Genomic DNA, 19,600 nt, shown 5'->3' on the forward strand with positions numbered 1-19,600 from the left:
TTATAGTTTTGTATGTGTAATGCTTATATTTAATTCGTTGATTAATTTTTGTATTAATTTTGTAATGTATGTTTCAGTTTTTAACGAACTTGTTGCAATTTTTTGTGAAATTGGTTGCGAAAAAACCAACCACAATTTTTAAATCTTTTTGCACCCGTTTTCTTTTCTTTTTAGCGCCATCATCAACAAACATAGTCACAAATGATTATACAACTAGTATTTACATTATTATCACTCATCACTCTTATCAACGCCTTAACAGGTAACCATTCCCTAGAAGCCACTTATGAAGAAGACGTTCACACAATCCAAACCATAAAAGTTGTAGGGAACAAATTTTTCTTATCCCAAACAGGTGAACAATTCTTTATCAAAGGAATTTCATATCAAAAAACCAGACAAGAAGGAGAAATGTATGACAATTCAAAAGAACCTCATTATATCGATTCAATGGCAAATCCATTTTCATGTTTAAGAGATTTAGAATATTTGAAAGAATTAGGGGTTAATCTTGTAAGAGTTTATCAAATTTTACCAACCGCCAATCATGATGTTTGTATGAATGCATTTGCAGAAGCGGGGATATATGTATTAGCTGATCTCTCGGAACCATATCTTTCAATTAGAAGAGATTTTCCACATTGGGATACTCAATTATTACTGAGATATCAACAAGTCATTGATTCAATGCATAAGTATGATAATGTTTTGGGATTTTTTGCGGGCAATGAGGTTACAAATTCACCAATGACAACTGCGGCTTCACCATTTGTTAGGGCAGCAATTAGGGATTCTAAGGCATATATTAAGAAGAAGGGATATAGAAAGATTCCAATTGGATATGCTTCGAATGATGATACTGCATTTAGAGACAATTTGGCCAATTATTTTGTATGCAATATTGATGGGTCAGATGATGGTTCAGTGGACTTTTTTGCCATTAATGTATATGAATGGTGTGGATATTCTACTTATTCCACTTCTGGATATAGACATTTAACTGTTGAATTCAGTGATTTCCCAGTTCCGATCTTTTTCAGTGAATATGGTTGTAATATTGTTTCTCCAAGACCATTTACAGAAGTTGAAGCCATTTATGGAACTACCATGTCAAAAGTATTTTCAGGAGGTATAGCATATGAATATTACGAAGAAGTTAATCATTATGGTATTGTTATTGAGAAGAAGGATGGACAGATTGTTAAGTTGGCAGATTTTGATACATTGAAATTCAGACTTGAATCAGCTGCTCCAAAGGGTATTTCCATTGATCAAGTTTCAAAACCAGCTGAAATTGTTTGCAATAAACCTGACGGATTATGGGATGTTTCATTTAGTTTACCTCATGCTCCAGATGAAGGGAAATGTGAATGTTTACTCAAATCTTTAGATTGTATTATCCCCAAAGATAGAGCCTTTGATGAAGTATCTTTCCTTTCCAAAATATGTCAAGAAGTAGATTGTGATGCAATTTCAGCTGATGGAAGATTAGGAAAATATGGTCTTTATTCCGATTGTGATTCAAGAACAAGAGCGTCTTTAATATTGAATGATTTCTATCATGATGCTAATGAGAGTCAAGAAGTTTGTTACAATGGATATGGAGAAGTTATTAGAAAAGATCAATCACTTGGTTTGAATGCACTTTTCTCATCCGATGGAAGGAATTGTTATAAAGTTCTTAATCCAAAGTTATTAGACGAAGAGAAATTATCAAATGTATCAGCCATCCCAGTGGTTTCCACTAACAAGACTAAACTTCCTGAAGAATTCAAAAAGGAACATAACAAGAAGAAACTTAACGCTACTATTTCTGTCAACTCATCTGATGGTGAACGTGTTTTTATCCATTGCTGGTATTGTTTCCTTCAAGCTATTATTGCACTTGTAACCTTTCTAATCTAGAACATCCAAGTACCAATTATTTTGCTGAAACTATTAATTGGAAATATATATAATAATTATATAGAAATTTATTTTAACAATATTTAATTCATTCGTAAAAATAAGTTGATAAGATCGTCACATTTAATCATCTTTCTTTGGACCCCATTTAAGTCCCAAGAATCCATCACCACTATTCAATCTTGGTAAAATACTCTTTGGTTTAAATTTTGGTTCAATAATATAAATTCTTCTCGATCCAGGAATATCTAAAGCAATATATGCAAACTCGGTACTCCAAAATGAAGTATCAATTTGTTCCAAAGTAACAATCCCGTAATCTCCCTTATCCGTTTCAACTTGGAATTTCATAAATAAATGATCTTTACCATCCTTACCCCTTCTCTTAATACTTTGTGCTGGTCTATTACGAACCCATTTATTCCCACCTACCATTCCATGGGCTTTCAATCTAGTTCCCTTGGGGAAGTCTAATGTTTTTTGAGCAGCTTCATTTTGTTCAACCAATTTGACCGCTTTGTTGAAAGTTCTGGTATCTCCTGAAGGTAAGAATAATTCTGATAAGATTAAATAAACGACTAATAATGCAATCCCAGTAGCTCCAAGTACGACTAAGGATGATAATGAGAATGTAAATGCTCTTGATATTCTATTGAGGATTTTCTTACCTTTGGCATCTTTATCATGTGGAGGTTGTGGTGGTGGAGGTGGGGCGGTCTTTGTGGAATATAATGCTTTGGTCAATCTGAATATGTTGCCATTGTTGTAGTGATGAAGGGGAAATGATGGTTGTTTAGTATATTGCGGGGCGTTGCACCTTGAAGTAATATATGTCCTCAACAAACCAATTTGAAAAATTGGAAGTTTGGTGGAAACAATTCTTGAATTGAGAATTCGAGGATTTATTACAGAAGACCGTTGTAGCAAAGACATTGTGTATACTGATGAGTTGGTTAGAAAAGGGGGGTCTTAAGGCATTAACTTGAATCAGAAACTTAAAATTTTTTTCTGGTCTCAATTGAATCTCACTTTGTCTGCAAATTATTTTGAACTCCTTTGAAATTTTTGCAATCATTTCAATTGAAGCAATTCACACAGAAATACTCTCCAAAACTATTAGATAATCTTCAAATACAATATTTCATACTAAGTCTTTTATTAGAGAAGTCCAAAAGTATAAAAATACCGAAGAATTGGCATGCATGCATCAGAATTGGCTGTCGACACTTTGTCAATTTGCATCCATTAAGTTACTTCTCTTTGGACACCTGGACATCCTTTAAACAGTAATATTCGAAGAAGCTATTGCCATATCAAATGCATGGTTACTAGAAAGTATGAATTTATTGAGTGGAAAGGGGACGAATCATTCTCTGAAAATCCTGCAAAACGCATGTTGCGTCTTTATGACAGTATAACTCCCACCAAAAAACAGTGTACCTAGAAAATGAGTACATGGTAATATATCATAGTACTCTACCTACACGTCCATGACAGTTTTAGATTCTGTCGGGATTTCGCTGTTTCACAATTGATCGAATAGTAATTGGGGAAGAAGTCCAAAAAATACAAATGTTTGACACGTTATAACCAACACAAAAAATAATTTATTCTTAATGTGGTTCAACATACCGAAACTTTCAATCTAGAATAATGTTCACAAGGTATATCATACTCTAGCTGCTAATCGTAGTCGAGAAATCGAGGTTTGAAAAATGGGCCACAGCAGCTGGCATTCGAAATAAGGAATTTCAAGATTTACAAACTAGCCCTTGTGGCCTAATTGGTTAAGGTGTTATCCTCCGGAGATAATGATTGCGGGTTCGAGTCCCGCCTCGGGCTTGGTTGCATAATTAATTTTTCCTTGCTATGAACTGTGAATTTTTTTTATATAGACTTGATATGGAGGTCATTACTTCATATAGAAGGTCTGATGTGTTTTAAACGTTAAAAGTTACAATTGAGAAATGTATTTGTTACTCTAAGCTATCTCGAGATCAGATAATGTCCATATTTTTTTTTTTTCAGAACACTGCATACTGTATATTTACTAAAATGGATTAACTGTTTCTATAAACATAATTGAAATAAATAAAACCTGTTCCTGGGGGAAAGTACAAGATCGAAAACCCCTTTACAAAAATTTGGGTCGATTGAAAGGTTAAAAACAAGTTTTATAGAATCCATCTTTTTTAGTCCTGAGGGTAGTTGCCTCAGTTTTGATAAATCGTAAATGTTGATTGACTTTCATGACGTTGATAGATATATTTCGTCTTGGATAGCGCAGTATTGCAGATTTTGATTTTCAGTTTGAGGGCCAATGATCTTGGACCAAATTTTCGGGCCATACTTGCGGTCATATTGGATGTGGATGATTAACACAATTGGTTCCTTTCATCAATTGACCATATAGTTTGCTGAGTATATCTCCACGTTGTACTGTTTCCAACGGTCAAGGCTCAATCAGCAGATTGTGCCCTTAGGTCTGGGCATTCGGATTTGGCTTCTTTCAAAGAAAGTTTCCCATTGCCGTTTGTCGATATCAAAAAACTTTGTCCAACCAGACTTATGGAAGGATCTCCTTTCCTTGATTGTTCCTTGAAGAAACTTTTGATGGTTGTTTGAAAAGCTCGCTCAACTNTTAGGTCGGACCGACAAAATTCGCAACAATAGATGGTTGTGTGTTCTTGAATCTGGGGCCTGTATGTCCAAATCGAGTAGATCTCTGTTGATGCCCAATAGAAAGACCCGATTTTAATGCCGGGGCTTGGTAGCAGAATATTGTAATTTATACTAGCTTGCAAGAATTAAGAAACAAGCCCTCAATCGGTAGATCTTGCGGAGAGGAATTCTGATTGTCATGAGTTTAAAAGATGGATTCAATATTACAAAACGTACTTAGTAAATTCAATTTTTAAACAAACAATTTTTTTATAAAGGGGGTTTTAGTCTTGTACTTTCCTCCATAGAACAGTTTTTATTATTTAATTATGTATAGAAATATTTAATTTATTTTAATAAATATATGCTGTGTTTTGAAAAAAAAAAAAATGCAACCCAAGGCAGGTGGATGTAGATGTGATACATAAAAAATTACAAAGTTCGCAATTTTTTTACGAAAATTTCGCATCTCATTTCACACGAAATATTTCAACACATTGAAGGACACACAAATAGTAAAACTAAATGCAGAATAACAATATAGAGACAACGTGCATAAATCGGGTAGTCCTAACGTTCCCATATAAACAATNCGCATTAGTATTATGGTCACCACATGGAGAATGAATAAGAGAAGATGCAACAATGACAAACAACTCTTGAACAAAAACCGACACATCAGGTAATACTAATGCGAGCTGTATGAGATTTTCTAATGGGACACGCCTATGTGGACTATGTAGACATCATAATTAGCCAAAAAAATGTATGAATGGTTGGAGAGCAAGAGAACCAAAGATTGGGAAGAAGAACAGAAAGAAACGATCAAGAACAGAAAGAAACGATCAAAATAGAAGGTATGGCAAACGGTGATAAGCATCGAGATTTATTATCAAAATCAAAATCATCATCACCCAAAGTTCTTTCATCTATAATTGCACCATTCTCAGCAGGTGTAGTGCCGAAAACATAAGCATTAACAGCAGAAATAATTCTATCAAAGGCTCTTTTTTGATCAACGTTTAGATTTTCATATAAGCTTTCAAATATAGACTGTTGCTCAACGGTTTTTTTGATCAACGTTTAGATTTTCATATAAGCTTTCAAATATAGACTGTTGCTCAACGGTTTTTTTGATCAACGTTTAGATTTTCATATAAGCTTTCAAATATAGACTGTTGCTCAACGGTTTTTTTGATCAACGTTTAGATTTTCATATTAGCTTTCAAATATAGACTGTTGCTCAACGGTGATCAAAAAAGAGCCTTTGAATGAAAAATCGAGATTTTTGTACCCTATATATAAACTGAATAGCATTGAAGAGAGGTCGTGCACGGCATAAAAAGTGGTTAAAAAATAAAACTTGAGTAAAAAGAGGACTTTTTTATATTTATAGAGAAGAGAAATAGAGATAGAGAAATAGAAATAGAGAAACAAATAGGTGTTTTGAAAGAAAAAAAAAATTCAGTGGTTGCAAATTTTTAATTCCTTACTTTTTTAGAGCTCCTTGAGCCTGGAAGTTTTGATTTTACTTTGTTGTGAGGAGGGATTGACTACTGTCGGANATTTCTTCACTTTCTAATATTTGAATGAAAGAGAAAAGAACGAACGAGGGTTAACAATTCAAGGAGAGTAGAACATTAATCAGGTGGTGGTTTAGGTTAGGGGATTCTCGCCAAGAACAGGATTTCCCTGCTTATGGAATCTAAGTTAGCGAAAGGTTTTAAATGGATTAAGCTTTAGAACTTTATTTTCCTTAACGAGTTTGTTCCCAAGACACACCAAGGTGAAACTTAGTCCCCATTAAGAGGAAACCAAAGGATTTCTGAATAGCTGTCTGCTTTCAACTGAGGAATATACCTTTTCAAATACATTATTTTCAATAATTCAATGTTTTGGCTCGGGAAGTCGTGTTTGAGTCACTATAATTTGGGGCATTTTGGACGATTTTGCAATTTTCTTCCTGAAGAAAGCCAAAAAAATGCTGCAAATCAGAGGTCTTCAACAGGATTTTTGACACAACGAAGTAATTTTGAGGCATATAAGTATTACATATCCTTATTGTCGGCCCATAAAAACAGGCTACTCCTCTTATTGGTCCAAACAATAATTGGTGCAAGAAAGAATGTGATTTTAGTGGTCAAAAAATCATGAGTTTAGTGCTTTTGAGCGTAAAACAATTATTTTTCTGCGTTTTTTAGCTTTAAGCTTAACTTTGAAGAGATGGTTCTACTCAACAGAATTAAATATAGACATATAAAGGTATGGAAATAATAGCCTGATCAAAGTAGAAAAGGTTGACAGTATATTTCAATCCAAAAATTGTATTTATATACTGAATTTTAGGAATTAAAAATTTTAAAATGTATTTATATTTTGCGCTTTTTTCCTTCCTATGCAGTTGCGTTTCCAAGCACCTGCCTCCATAACTCAACTTCGACCACTCAAACTTTGGCTTATTGGATAACCAATTTTATTTATATCACCGATATAATTACATGAAGCCATTGTGATATCTATTAGCTACAATTTAGTACTGATTTGAGCTACGGTATGCTAATTCATGGGGCGTGAGGGGTTAAAGGGCAAAAAGCCTATATGCAGGATTGGAAATTTTTGACGGGTGGAGTGGAGAGTTTCAATTTTGTGAGAGCCAAAAGTTGTTACAATTGATTCTCAGCACTGAAAGCAGCTCAACATGCTAAATTGCCGAAGAGGATAACTGAGTCTTGCTAGATCCGTCTTTTCACAAATGAAGCCATGCTACATGGGATGATGGTAGTCAGCCACCTTGAACCTATCACACTTCCTTCACCCCCCAGCCAAATCAAAGAAATATCACGTGTCTTCAGACATCAGTATTTGCAATGATATTGACCAGGTATTAACCAACACTTAGATAGGTATCAGACTGTGATACCCATCTGAAGGGATATAATTTTGGCTTTGAAAGTGGCTTCCCTTCCTAGCTTCCTGCTAGCTCCTTGCCTTATGTTAGCGTGGATCACGAAGTTCCCATTCTACTTCAAAAGAATGAAAAGTTATATAGTTTATTGTTGGCCAGATGTGTTATCAGAGCATCTCCAACAAAGTACCAACAATCTCCTATAGAACTTGATTGAATGAAAATATACGTACCATTGGATTGCGTTTGATTAATATGTGAAGGGTTGATATGTGAGAATTGTACTAGTTAAAAAAAGGAAGAAGTTAATTCAGAATATAGAAACTTTGGACCACCCATTGAAATCCCCCAGATGACCACCTTAGATCAAATCGAGCCTTCTTCCCTGAAATCAGTTAAAAAAATACATCACACAAAACAAACCATTGGTCAGGTGGATAATTCAGCATGAAAGGATTAAACTGATCCACGAAATCTGGCCCACCCGCTCCAAATTGAATCATTGTGAAACCTCCGAGATGACCAACTTAGATCAAATCCAGCCGTCTTCCCTGAAATCAGATAAAAGAAATCCATCACAACTAACCATTGGTCAAGTGGCTAATTCAGCATGAAAGGATTAAACTGACGGAGGAAATTGAGCCCAACTCTCTCCAAATTGTATCATCCCTGATTCCTCCACACAATGTTGTTTTCAAAAGTGATATTTTATCTTCTGATATGATAGCGGTTGGAAATTTGATTTATAAATAATGATTAATGGAATATGGATTGAAGAATATTGAATTGGATTTTTTTTAAATACTTCAATGATAATAATAAACATAACAATGAAAACTACTTGATTGAATGACTAGGACGAATGATAAATGTAATTGACTTTGACTTAAATTGTTGGTGAAACGTAAAGAAGAAAAGGATGATTTTAATTCTAATTGTTTTTTTTTGCAATCTGGTGTTATTTACACAAATAGTGCTGCAAATATTCTTTGTATTTTTCTGTAAGGTGAGATTTCGCACTTTCCTATTCGGGAAAGTTATCGGAAACAAAAAAGAATTTGCTATGAGTGAGATCCAAATGCGGATCCCAAAATATCAAGTTATATGCTTGGCTCTTCCTTGGCATTACGCACTCGCATTGGTTTCACATCAGCTGTGTTTTAGGAATGGTGCCACGTCACACTTGTTTGATTTTTGTCTTGCAAATCATAATTCGGCTGTCACGTTTTTTTACACGGTGCCCCATTAGACAAATACAAATACCTGTGAATTTACTCTTTCTTTGAAATTGGAATTTGAATGGAAGAATAGCGAGAACATCAGTAAGTAACTTTTATAGAGAGCTCACAAAGCACACATATCCACTTCCAGTTCGCACAGACGAGCTTCTACTCCAAATTAGATTGACATTGTCTACCAGACACTCATCATTCCGGTCTTAGTCGGTAGAGGTTTCGGAAAAAGATAAGAGGAAGACTTCTACAACTTGCATAGAAGTCAATTCTATTAAGACAAATTATTTTCATTTACTATTATGGTTGGGCTTACCAGACCTCAAACCCCTGAAAGGATGCTGCCGAAAGGGTTACACAACTTGCTAATGCTGAGGCTGCTAGCTCTAGTGCTGACGCAATTAAAGTCAATGTTGTTGTTGGTAAAACATTTATCAAACCCGAATCTGAACAATCAATTCTCCCCATGTTCAAGAGCCACCATTAACTGATGAACAAACCCGAGTTCCCCAAGTGGCTACTCTTGTACCTCAACCACTACCTCAACTGTTGTCCCACAAGATAACACTGTTACTGTTGTTATTAATGGTGTCACTACTATGGCGCAAGCAGTTACTATGCCTTTACGCCCTCAAGAAGCGTTGGTCATGGTTACATGGATTGATTCTCAGAGTGCTTGTAAGCAGTCTAATGGGTCAAATAAGTAGTTTGCTTTCAGAATTGTAAGATTTGGGCTCTTGAAAGCCCAACCAAACTAGTAAATGAGTTGTAGTAGTCCTCAACTTATCCTTTTCCTAAACGCTACCAACTATAAGAGTGGAGATGTTTAGTTGAAAACGTTAATCTAATTTAGGGTGGAAGCGCATCAGCTTTAGCTTGGAACTTACAGGTGGGTATGGATTCATTGTGAGAGCTATATCGAAGATTCTTGATGAGGTTCTCGTTATAATTCCTTCCGAACAGAGAAAGGGGAAATTCGCAGGTAAAATCCTGGTCAGGCGGACACCGTGTCACGAGGATTTGACAGTAGAATTACTGCTTTCAAGTCAACCATCATACAAGTGTTAAGCGGGATCGTTTCTAAAACACATTTGAGGTGAACCCAGAACAACACAAAAAGACAAAAATCTAGACCATCATATTAGTAACAAGATTTATGATAGATTAAAGAGGATTATGACCGTCGATAAAAAAACCCATATAATACAATGTAACGGCTACATACGAGCACGAGCCATATTTTGTAAGATTTTACTTTCACAGTTATTTCCCTTAGCGTTGGGAGGCAAGAATGAGAGCGGAAGGGGAATAATTTTGTTGGTGAAAGAATGTCTAATACCCAAATCTAATAAAATACTCTCAATCAAGGAAACATTGCAACAGGAACCTAATATATATGCATCTAGAATAATATACACACCATATGACTCTAAATACCACCGGCTTCACGATACCATCTAATACCTCTATCGAAACTGACAACACATAAACCTTCATTACTATCACCACCAGCACCACCTCTCACTCCCTTTTTAATAAAACTGACCCCACTGGCTACACTTTCATCATGATCATCATGATCAGTATTATCCAAATCAGTAATTGAGATATTTATAGTAGCTTCTCTTTCACCAGTCTCTAAATTCCAAACACGAATACATTTATCAAATCCACAACTTGCCAAATTTTTCCCTTCTTCATCAAAACTCAATCCCATTATCCAACCTTGATGAGCAAATCCTCCAACTGTAGTCTTTGCCGAATGTGATGGGGTAGCCAATGTACCGACATTTTCACCAAATTTGACGTCATATAAAGTGATAGATCCAGCAGCTTGGTTATCTCTAGCCACTGCTAAAAGAGTTCCACCCGGTGAGAATTCAATTACTCTTGGAATGGATGAGGATTTAGATTTATGACTTAATACTAAATCAGTTGAATGGAAAGTATATATTAATTTCAAATTTTCGAAATCATATAAAAGTACATCACCGTTCACATATCCAACTGCAGCTTTTTTATCAATGGTTGAAGAAACACCTAAAGAATTTGGAAATGATGAATTTGATCCTGGCAATTCTCCTGATTTTACAATTGTAATTTCAATAGTTTCATTTTCTTCCTTTATGTTAAGTAAATTGACAGAGGTAGTACCTTTAGTTTGAGTCGCTATGAAATAATCTTGTTTTGATTCAGGGTTACGATAGAATTTAGGTACCCAGAACCCACCATTAAACCCATCAATTGATAATTGTTTCAAAGTATCAAAATCATCATTGACATAATATTTGAATATAATAGAACCATCAAAACAAGCAAATGCTAAAAGAGTAACTTTGGTAGTAGAACCAGCCAATACATTCTCATAAGTTGCAATATGATGAATTCCTATTTTATTTATGAAATCTGATTTAACAAATTGTTTTGGATTATGAACTTCATCTTGTTTATTATCCCAAAAATGAGCATAACCATCACTTGAAATTGAAATGGTATATTTGTTGGTTATTGCTACTCCTAATATATCCAGCTTATGTGCATGCGATGCACTGACAGTAGAAATATATTGTTTACCCATTGTTGTCTTAATGTATTTGGATTCAGTAGTAATTAGATCCCCTTTATGAAAGGCTAGAAATGGCAGCAGAGAAGAAGAAGAACGGATTTGAAATATTTCATATTGCGACATTATTAGCGCGACATTCTTCATGAGGAAGACATTTATCAGATTTTTTTTTTACAACCAAAAATGAATTCAAACTTTCCAATTTTGAAGTTAACAACATCATCATCAACAATTACAATTAGATTCTGATAATAAAAGCAATTCCTGCAAAAAAAGATGAAAGAATCAAATGAATCAGTGACAGAAGGACCAATTGCTGGATCCAAAGAATATTTCATTTCTCTGATTTTAAATCAATCGATTTTCAAAACTCATTGGGAAAAGTCAAAACAATCATCAGAGAATCATTGTTCTGGTTATAATACACTTGTATGTAAAGACAATACTGAATTATACTTCACTCTGAAGAATATGGTAAGATGTTGTACAATCAATCAAAAGACTTTTAATTATAAATTGATGAGATCTTCATCAACATTCAATTATTTTGAAGTTACACAATTAGTTATGAATTCTTCAGAAACTTTAATGGCATTGGTTGGAAATTTTTCAATTCATATTAATACATTACCTAAATTAGCCATGGATGATCCTACTAGCAGTTGTATTAATAATGCAGTATATGAGATTCATAATATCAATGGTAGAGTTAAGAAAGTTCTTTGGCAATCCATTGCTCAGAATGATCAAGTATTAGTTGTTTTGAATGATAAATCTGAAATCAGAGCCTATGATGTACTTAAATCACCTCATAATCCTCAATTATCTATTGATTTGAAACAATTCCCCGAATTCACCAATCAGGTAGCTACTTCAATGGCTTTTGGTTCTGTTAAAAATTTAACTGGGGCATTGACTTTATATGTTTCTACCGCATCTCATGTTTATGCAATTTATCCATTCACAGCAAGACATGCCAACATTGCAACTAGTTTAGAATCTATCAATATTGCATTACAAGAGACTAAAACTGCCATGGAATTAATTCAAGAAAATTTCCCTGGTAGTTTACTTGATACTGCTTCAAGTGAGATTCATAAAGCTGCATTAAAACAATATGAATATTATACATATCTTAAAAATCAATTAACTTCTCCATCAGCAATCAAAACTAAGGATGCGGTTAGATTTCCAAATTCATCCCAAGCATTTCAACCATATACTTTATATCAAGAATTATCCAGTTGGCAAGCACCAAGTTTACAAGGGCCAATTGCAACTGCCACCAGTGGGAATACATTACCAATTGAAGATATTTATTCATTCGGTGATAATGAGCATGTTAGTTTACTTGCGTCAGTTTCTTCAATTAGAAAGAATGAAGGTACTACGATTACATATTATGCTCAACTTTCACCAATATTAATGAAGTACAAAATGTTGGGCGAGGATGGACAACAGCAACAACGACAAGCGGCTGCTGTTGCTGCTTCTTCTCCTAAAGTTCCGAAAAAGATGTCAGTGATTAGATCGAAATATATTAAGCCAAAGCGAGGATTTGGATTTATAGATCTCGCTGAGAAAGATGAAGAGGAAGCCAAAGCAGAAGCAGAACAAGCACAAGAAGTCAATTTATCAATTGTGAAATATCAACAAGAAAACAAATTCTGGCAAGAAGAATTATCAGTCTTGGATATCTTACAAACTGATGCAATTCAACTTCAAAATTCAAGTAATCGTGGATCATACTTTGGAAAATTGGATGAATATAAATTCGCAGTAGTCGTTGATTGTAGTTTAGCAATTATTGATTGTTCATGGGTTAAATCCTTAGTTTCACAATTATCCCAAAAGAATCCCGAAGAACTTGATCTTGAAATCAATAGTACTTATAGCATAGCTACCGCTGGTGCTGATTTAATTACTTCATTCGCATACATTAAAGATATAGTTGCCGGTACTGGTGAATATTTACTTGTGATTAGAAATAGTAGAGAGCAAGATTTAGAAATGATTCATGTCGTGGATACAACCCCTGAAGAAACGATTGTTGAACTTAAATCCGAATTCAAGAGAATTGAATTACCTTCAATACGAGTATCTAATGAACCATTTGAAGAAATCACACAAGAACTTAGTTCATTGGCACTTGTTAAGATTGGCGAGGATGTTTCTAAACAGATTGTGGATCAACCGATTGAAAGTAAAGGAGAATATTTAGCCGGAATGAATGAGGTTTCGATGGATGTTATTAGTGTTGTGACTAATTATACTAGTTTCGGGATTAAATTACAATCAAGGATTCTCTCACAATTAGATGCATTAAAATCTCAAGCTTCTATTGTTTTAAAAATGAAGGAGCAAGTTACTGAAGATGATAAATTGAGTAAACAACAAGAAAAGATTGATGAATTGATCAATAATCAAGAGACATTAAATAAGAGAATGGATGACTTACTGCAGAAGATATTTGATTCGATTCAGAAATATAGAAGTTCAAAATCTCTTCCAATTTCAGAAGCTGAACGTGGATGGTTTAATGAAATAAATGCCATAAATGCAAATGTTAATCTTGGAACCAAAGAAGATGAAAGTATAGTTAAAAAAGTTGAAAATTTACAAAATCAAGTTGAAACAATTATAAATAATGTTAAATCGGGAAAAATTAAAGAAGTCGATCATTTAAAACAATTGGAGTTACAACAAAGATTGAATAAATTAAAAACTTGGTTACATCATGAAAGTTCAATGATTGAATCTCTAAAATCTAAATTACAAAAATCATTACAAACCGTGGATGCTTTAATTTAATGAGATACTAATGATGCTGATATTTGTAAGCCATCAAAATATCGATTATGAAAAGATTCTAGACATTTTTGACTCAGTTTTGGATTAGTGAATTGAATAACAATTTCTTCGTTATCGGGATTAAACTCTATGGTTTTTATATCTTGTTCAATGTTTAATTTCAGACATTCATCTTTAATATCTTCTGTAATATCTGATTGTAAATATTTATCAGTTTGATATTCTTGTTTTCGAAACATTCCTTTTAATGATACAATTAATTTTTTAAGTAAAATTTTCTGCTTAATGTTGTTTAAAGTATTTTCATATCTTACGACTTCTCCTTCCTGCTCTTCGTCTGATTCCCAAGATGTAAGCTTCTTATTCGTCTTTTGTCTAGCCTTATTTATTTCCTTTCTCTTGTTCTTAATCTCAGCATCATCTGCTTCCTTCTTCTTATCATTATTCTTAAATGAAGCAGGCTGAACAGAAATCTTTTCATTCAATTCAGTACCAAAATGAGTTCCATCGGCCATTTCAATTGCCATAGTGACACTTTCAGGATTATGATATATCACCAATGCCTCCCCTTTGAACTTCCCATCATCTTGATAATATAGTTTAACTCTTGGTTTACCAGTTTTGAAATCCTCCGAGATTAATCCATATTTACTAAACTGTTCAATTATCTGTTCTTCGGTACTGTCTAATGGTAAATTCGATATAAAGACCGCGTGATTCTTATTCTTCGTTTCTTCACCCTCTTTCAGCGGTTGTGTACTACCTTGTTTATGTTCTTGTTTCAATTTAGCCAATCGCTGTTTTAGGATCGACATTTGTTCCTTCTTATGTTTTTTTATATCTTGTTTATTCAATTTCTCATCCTCGTCATCCTCATCTTCTTCCGTACGTTTATGTTTTCGTGATTTTTGAATCCATTTATCCTGATTATAATCATATTGATATTCTTGATCTTGATGTTCAAATATCCAAGTATCTGATTCTTGATCTAGTGAGATTCTATCATCAATTTCTTTAAGGTCTACAGTTTTGCATTTGACTGCTGATGGTAATGGAGGTCTATCCGGGAAGGCTATTTCCATATTGTGTTACTTATGGAAAGAAAGAGATTAACATTTGATGAGTGTGAAAGGGCAGAGATGCGCTTTTATTTTTATTTTTCCGGGCATTAAAGTAATTTGGGTTTTACTCTGAGGTTTAAATATAGTCTGCCATATTTTGCAGCCAACAGTATACTTTTAGAATATTATACGCTCAACTGTAAATACTAATAAGAATAAGTATAGATACCCTGAACTAGTAGGAGGGTTCCCTCGTTGTAAATGCTTGAAGCTGTGAATTATTGCATGCCTGATGGCCGCGAAATTATTCAAGATCTCAAGTAACTGAATTATTTTTGTCGGAAATATAAAAAAGACTTCGGATTTTCTGTCAAACGATTATTCATTCTCATCTCTAGTATTTTATAATAGGTCACTCAAGCATGACTGTCTGTTATTGATAATATAAGAAGGAGTGAAGTACTCTTAGATAAAACCATGAAAAATAATAAATGTCTCCTTTTTCTCACATACGACATTAGTCCATAACGACATTCTTGCTTGAGAAAATAACCAGACAATGAAAAGTGAGAGACAAGATCCACCCACGTTAAACGTTACTCTCATCCTCCTCCATCAACACAATACATAAAATATAACACGTCAACGCAAGCAAAATCATGACAGACGTATCGAGTAGTAATATGCCATCATCAGCAACTCCTAATGATTATATCTTAAGTTTATCTCAAGAACAAATTGATCATGATCAAAAGATTGGTATTAAAGCCATTCGATTATTTTTACAATCAAAGACTTCATATGATGTATTACCAGTCAGTTATAGATTAATAGTATTGGATACTTCATTATTAGTTAAGAAATCTTTAAATATCTTATTACAAAATAATATTGTTTCTGCTCCATTATGGAATAATCAAACATCAAGATTTGCTGGTTTATTAACTTCATCAGATTTTATAAATGTAATTCAATATTATTTCCAATTCCCCGAGAAATTCGAATTAGTTGATCAAATGACCTTAGATGGGTTAAGAGATATTGAAAGGGCCATTGGAGTAGATCAAATTGAAACTGTTTCAATTCATCCTTTTAAATCTTTATATGAAGCTTGTGTTAAGATGTTAGAATCAAGAGCAAGAAGAATTCCATTAATTGATGAAGATGAAAAGACTCATCGTGAAATTGTTGTTTCTGTTTTAACTCAATATAGAATCTTAAAATTTGTGGCATTAAATTGTAAAGAAACAAAAATGTTATTAAAACCAATTAAATATCTAAAGGGGTTAGGTACAATTAAAGATATATCAACTTGTACATTGCATACTCCAGTTATAGAAGTTATTCATTTATTAGCTCATAAATCAGTGTCTTCAGTTCCAATAGTTGATGATCAAGGTAAATTAATTAANACTTGTACATTGCATACTCCAGTTATAGAAGTTATTCATTTATTAGCTCATAAATCAGTGTCTTCAGTTCCAATAGTTGATGATCAAGGTAAATTAATTAACGTATATGAAGCAGTTGATATATTAGCATTAGTTAAAGGTGGAGTTTATAATGATTTAGATTTATCAGTTGGTAATGCCTTGCTCAGAAGACCAGAAGATTTTGAAGGGGTTCATACATGTACTATGAATGATAGATTAAGTACAATAATGGATACTATTAGAAAATCAAGATTACATCGTTTATTTGTAGTCGATGATGAAGGAAAATTAATATCTGTTATTACTCTTAGTGATATCTTAAATTATATCTTATTTGGTGAGGATTAACCTTATCTGAGTACATACCATTTAGTTCCATACCATTTAATTAATTACATACATATTAGTTGTAGAAATTTATTTGTCGTAGAAAATCACGACTGTCGTAAACATATGCGTTTGTCGCAAAGCAATCATGATTGCAACATTAAATCCGATTGTTCGATTGATTTGGACAAAAAAAAAATTTGGAGCCACAGCTGTCGGAGCACAAGACAATAACTAATTACTAATCATGAATGATAAGAAACGTCATCTTACCCCCTTTCACTTTCATTTTCTTGTTTTCTAATATTAACTTACCATTATCACTGCCACTACCACCAACTACCACCAACACCCTCAACTATGTCACTGCCGTCGCCTAAAAGTAGGCATGCTCATCAAGATTCATCTTATCTCCAAAAACTATGTCAACCTCAAGTAACAATACGAGGCACCTTGGTTGGACTCTTCATCGGTTCTATAATCTTAATATCCAACTTCCAATTTGGCTTACAAACAGGTTGGGTCTCTATGATGTCCCTACCTGCCGCATTACTTGGCTTCGCATTATTTAGAGCCAGTCCATATTTATCGAAAAATTTCACCGATGTTGAAAATGTATATATCCAAAGTGTTGCCGTTGCAGTCGGAACTGGTCCATTATGTTATGGATTTATTGGAATTATACCTGCTATTGAAAAATTCTTAACTGTGGAAGAAACCGGTATGAATAAGTTGATTAATTTTTCATTGAAGGAATTGATGATTTGGTCGTTGGGGTTAGGAATGTTTGGAGTGTTTTTCGCTATTCCGTTGAGAAAACAAGTTATTGTGAAAGAAAAACTTCCATTTCCTTCTGGAAGTGCTACTGCTACTTTAATATCCGTCTTGCATGGAACCGAAATGTTTGATGATTCTAAACCCGAAGAAAATTCAACTGATCCAAAAGATGAAGAAGGAGAACCACATCCTCTCGGATACAATGACGATCATCATGATATTCACTGCCACATCCAATCACCTACACTCGTTCCGGTAACCCTGATTGAAGAATTAGAAGAAGATTATGATTCAAATATGCATTCATTAATATCAACATTCACAGTCTCAGCAACTTATACAATCCTTGCATTCTTTTTCCCCATCCTTAAGCAAATCCCAATATTTGGAAACTATCTTTCTAAAACCTATCAATGGAACTTCCAACCTTCACCAGCATATATCGGACAAGGAATAATTATGGGATTACCAACAGTTTCATATATGTTATTCGGAACAATTCTTGGTTGGGCCATTCTTGCACCACTTTCGAAATATAAGGGGTGGGCACCTGGTGAAATCAATGATTGGATTAATGGAGGACAAGGATGGATCTTATGGATTAGTTTAAGTGTCATGATTAGTGATTCATTGGTTTCATTTGTGATTATAAGTTTTAAATCCCTCCGAAATGCCTATCAATTCATCCAAAGCAATAATAACAACACCCCCAATACTCCATATACCCAAATCCTGTCAATACGCTCACCACCAGTAGACCTCACATTCGAAATGAGACGCAGTGACTCCGACTACGGAACCATCAACTACGAAAACCCCGCCGAACAACAATCAGATGTCGAAGATGAAGACGAAGACATCCCCCACAAATACCTAATCTCGACCAAAGCAGCCCTCCTCGGCCTCCTAATCTCCACCATCCTCTGCATCACCTCCCTCCGTCTCATCTTCCCCAGCGACCTAATCCCCATCCAATACTCCCTAGTCGCCATCCTCCTCGCCATGATCTTTGCGATCCTAGCTGTTCGTGCACTTGGTGAAACTGATCTTAATCCAGTTCTGGGTATTGGAAAACTCTCCCAACTCGTCTTTGGACTCATTATTCCTGCGTCCCACCCAGCAAGGATCTTGATTAATTTAATTGCTGGTGGGATTGCAGAAGCCGGAGCCCAGCAGGCAGGGGACTTGATGCAGGATTTAAAGACTGGACATATGATCGGGGCGAGTCCTAAGGCGCAATTCCAGGCACAGATTGTGGGGACTTTATATTCGGTAGTATTGAGTTCTGTGATGTATAGGGTGTATAATTCGATGTATGAGATCCCGGGGGATGTGTTTAGGATTCCAACTGCTGTAATATGGGTGGACTGTTCAAGGTTAGTCACGGGCCAAGGATTGCCACCAAAAGCATTTGAATTTAGTTTGGCATTTGGGGTCGTGTTTGGGGTGATTTCATTTTTGAAGAATACGGTAGGGATGGAATCGAAATTGCATAAATGGTTAGTATTTTTACCTAGTGGTGTTGCAGTTGGGATTGGGATTTATAATATTCCTAGTTTTACAATTGCTAGATTTATTGGAGGGGTGATTGCATATTGGTGGATGCATAGTAAGAGTGGTAATAAGATGTTATCCAATAAGCGTAATAATAATAGAATTGGTATGATTATCTTTAGTAGTGGATTGGTGTTGGGTGAAGGGTTATTAAGTGGGTTCACTATGTTATTAACCAGTTTAGGAGTTGGTCATTTCTAAGTGAACCCTGTTGTATGACATACGTTTAATGACAATTGGCATTTTTATGTACGACTAGTTAATATAATACAAAATTTACAGATTATAATACAGTTTAATATTATACACGTCGTCATCAATCATTCTCTGGAGTAACACGACCGTATGGACCATCAGTCTCTTTTCTT

The 19,600-nt window shown here is 34.4% G+C and overlaps 7 protein-coding genes across 7 annotated transcripts; 4 read left to right on the top strand and 3 right to left on the bottom strand. All coding sequences in view use genetic code 12, as the record gives it.

Moving 5' to 3' along the window:
• Positions 1-201: 201 nt before the first annotated feature.
• On the top strand, positions 202-1,905 carry PGA5 (1,3-beta-glucanosyltransferase; the record flags this gene model as incomplete). The annotated part of the gene is made up of 1 exon (XM_049408325.1): positions 202-1,905. The coding sequence occupies one exon, from the start codon at positions 202-204 to the stop codon at positions 1,903-1,905; it is 1,704 nt and encodes a 567-aa protein (XP_049262345.1).
• A 123-nt stretch (positions 1,906-2,028) lies between these two features.
• TIM21 (Tim21p) lies at positions 2,029-2,838 on the bottom strand (the record flags this gene model as incomplete). Its single annotated transcript, XM_049408327.1, has 1 exon — positions 2,029-2,838. One exon carries the CDS (start codon positions 2,836-2,838, stop codon positions 2,029-2,031), a length of 810 nt encoding a protein of 269 aa, XP_049262346.1.
• Positions 2,839-10,132: 7,294 nt separating this feature from the next.
• SKI8 (SKI complex subunit WD repeat protein) lies at positions 10,133-11,281 on the bottom strand (the record flags this gene model as incomplete). The annotated part of the gene is made up of 1 exon (XM_049408328.1): positions 10,133-11,281. The coding sequence occupies one exon, from the start codon at positions 11,279-11,281 to the stop codon at positions 10,133-10,135; it is 1,149 nt and encodes a 382-aa protein (XP_049262347.1).
• Positions 11,282-11,545: 264 nt separating this feature from the next.
• On the top strand, positions 11,546-14,080 carry NUP82 (linker nucleoporin; the record flags this gene model as incomplete). The annotated part of the gene is made up of 1 exon (XM_049408329.1): positions 11,546-14,080. The coding sequence occupies one exon, from the start codon at positions 11,546-11,548 to the stop codon at positions 14,078-14,080; it is 2,535 nt and encodes an 844-aa protein (XP_049262348.1).
• A 7-nt stretch (positions 14,081-14,087) lies between these two features.
• On the bottom strand, positions 14,088-15,162 carry J8A68_004378 (U2 snRNP complex subunit; the record flags this gene model as incomplete). The annotated part of the gene is made up of 2 exons (XM_049408330.1): positions 14,088-14,138; positions 14,182-15,162. 2 exons carry the CDS (start codon positions 15,160-15,162, stop codon positions 14,088-14,090), a joined length of 1,032 nt encoding a protein of 343 aa, XP_049262349.1.
• A 638-nt stretch (positions 15,163-15,800) lies between these two features.
• SNF4 (AMP-activated serine/threonine-protein kinase regulatory subunit) lies at positions 15,801-16,922 on the top strand (the record flags this gene model as incomplete). The annotated part of the gene is made up of 1 exon (XM_049408331.1): positions 15,801-16,922. One exon carries the CDS (start codon positions 15,801-15,803, stop codon positions 16,920-16,922), a length of 1,122 nt encoding a protein of 373 aa, XP_049262350.1.
• Positions 16,923-17,261: 339 nt separating this feature from the next.
• On the top strand, positions 17,262-19,433 carry OPT8 (Opt8p; the record flags this gene model as incomplete). Its single annotated transcript, XM_049408332.1, has 1 exon — positions 17,262-19,433. One exon carries the CDS (start codon positions 17,262-17,264, stop codon positions 19,431-19,433), a length of 2,172 nt encoding a protein of 723 aa, XP_049262351.1.
• Positions 19,434-19,600: the final 167 nt, after the last annotated feature.

This window comes from Hemisphaericaspora subhashii (genome assembly GCF_019202705.1).
Source record: "Hemisphaericaspora subhashii strain CBS 10753 chromosome Unknown scaffold20, whole genome shotgun sequence".
In the NCBI taxonomy this organism is placed as follows: domain Eukaryota; kingdom Fungi; phylum Ascomycota; class Pichiomycetes; order Serinales; family Debaryomycetaceae; genus Hemisphaericaspora; species Hemisphaericaspora subhashii.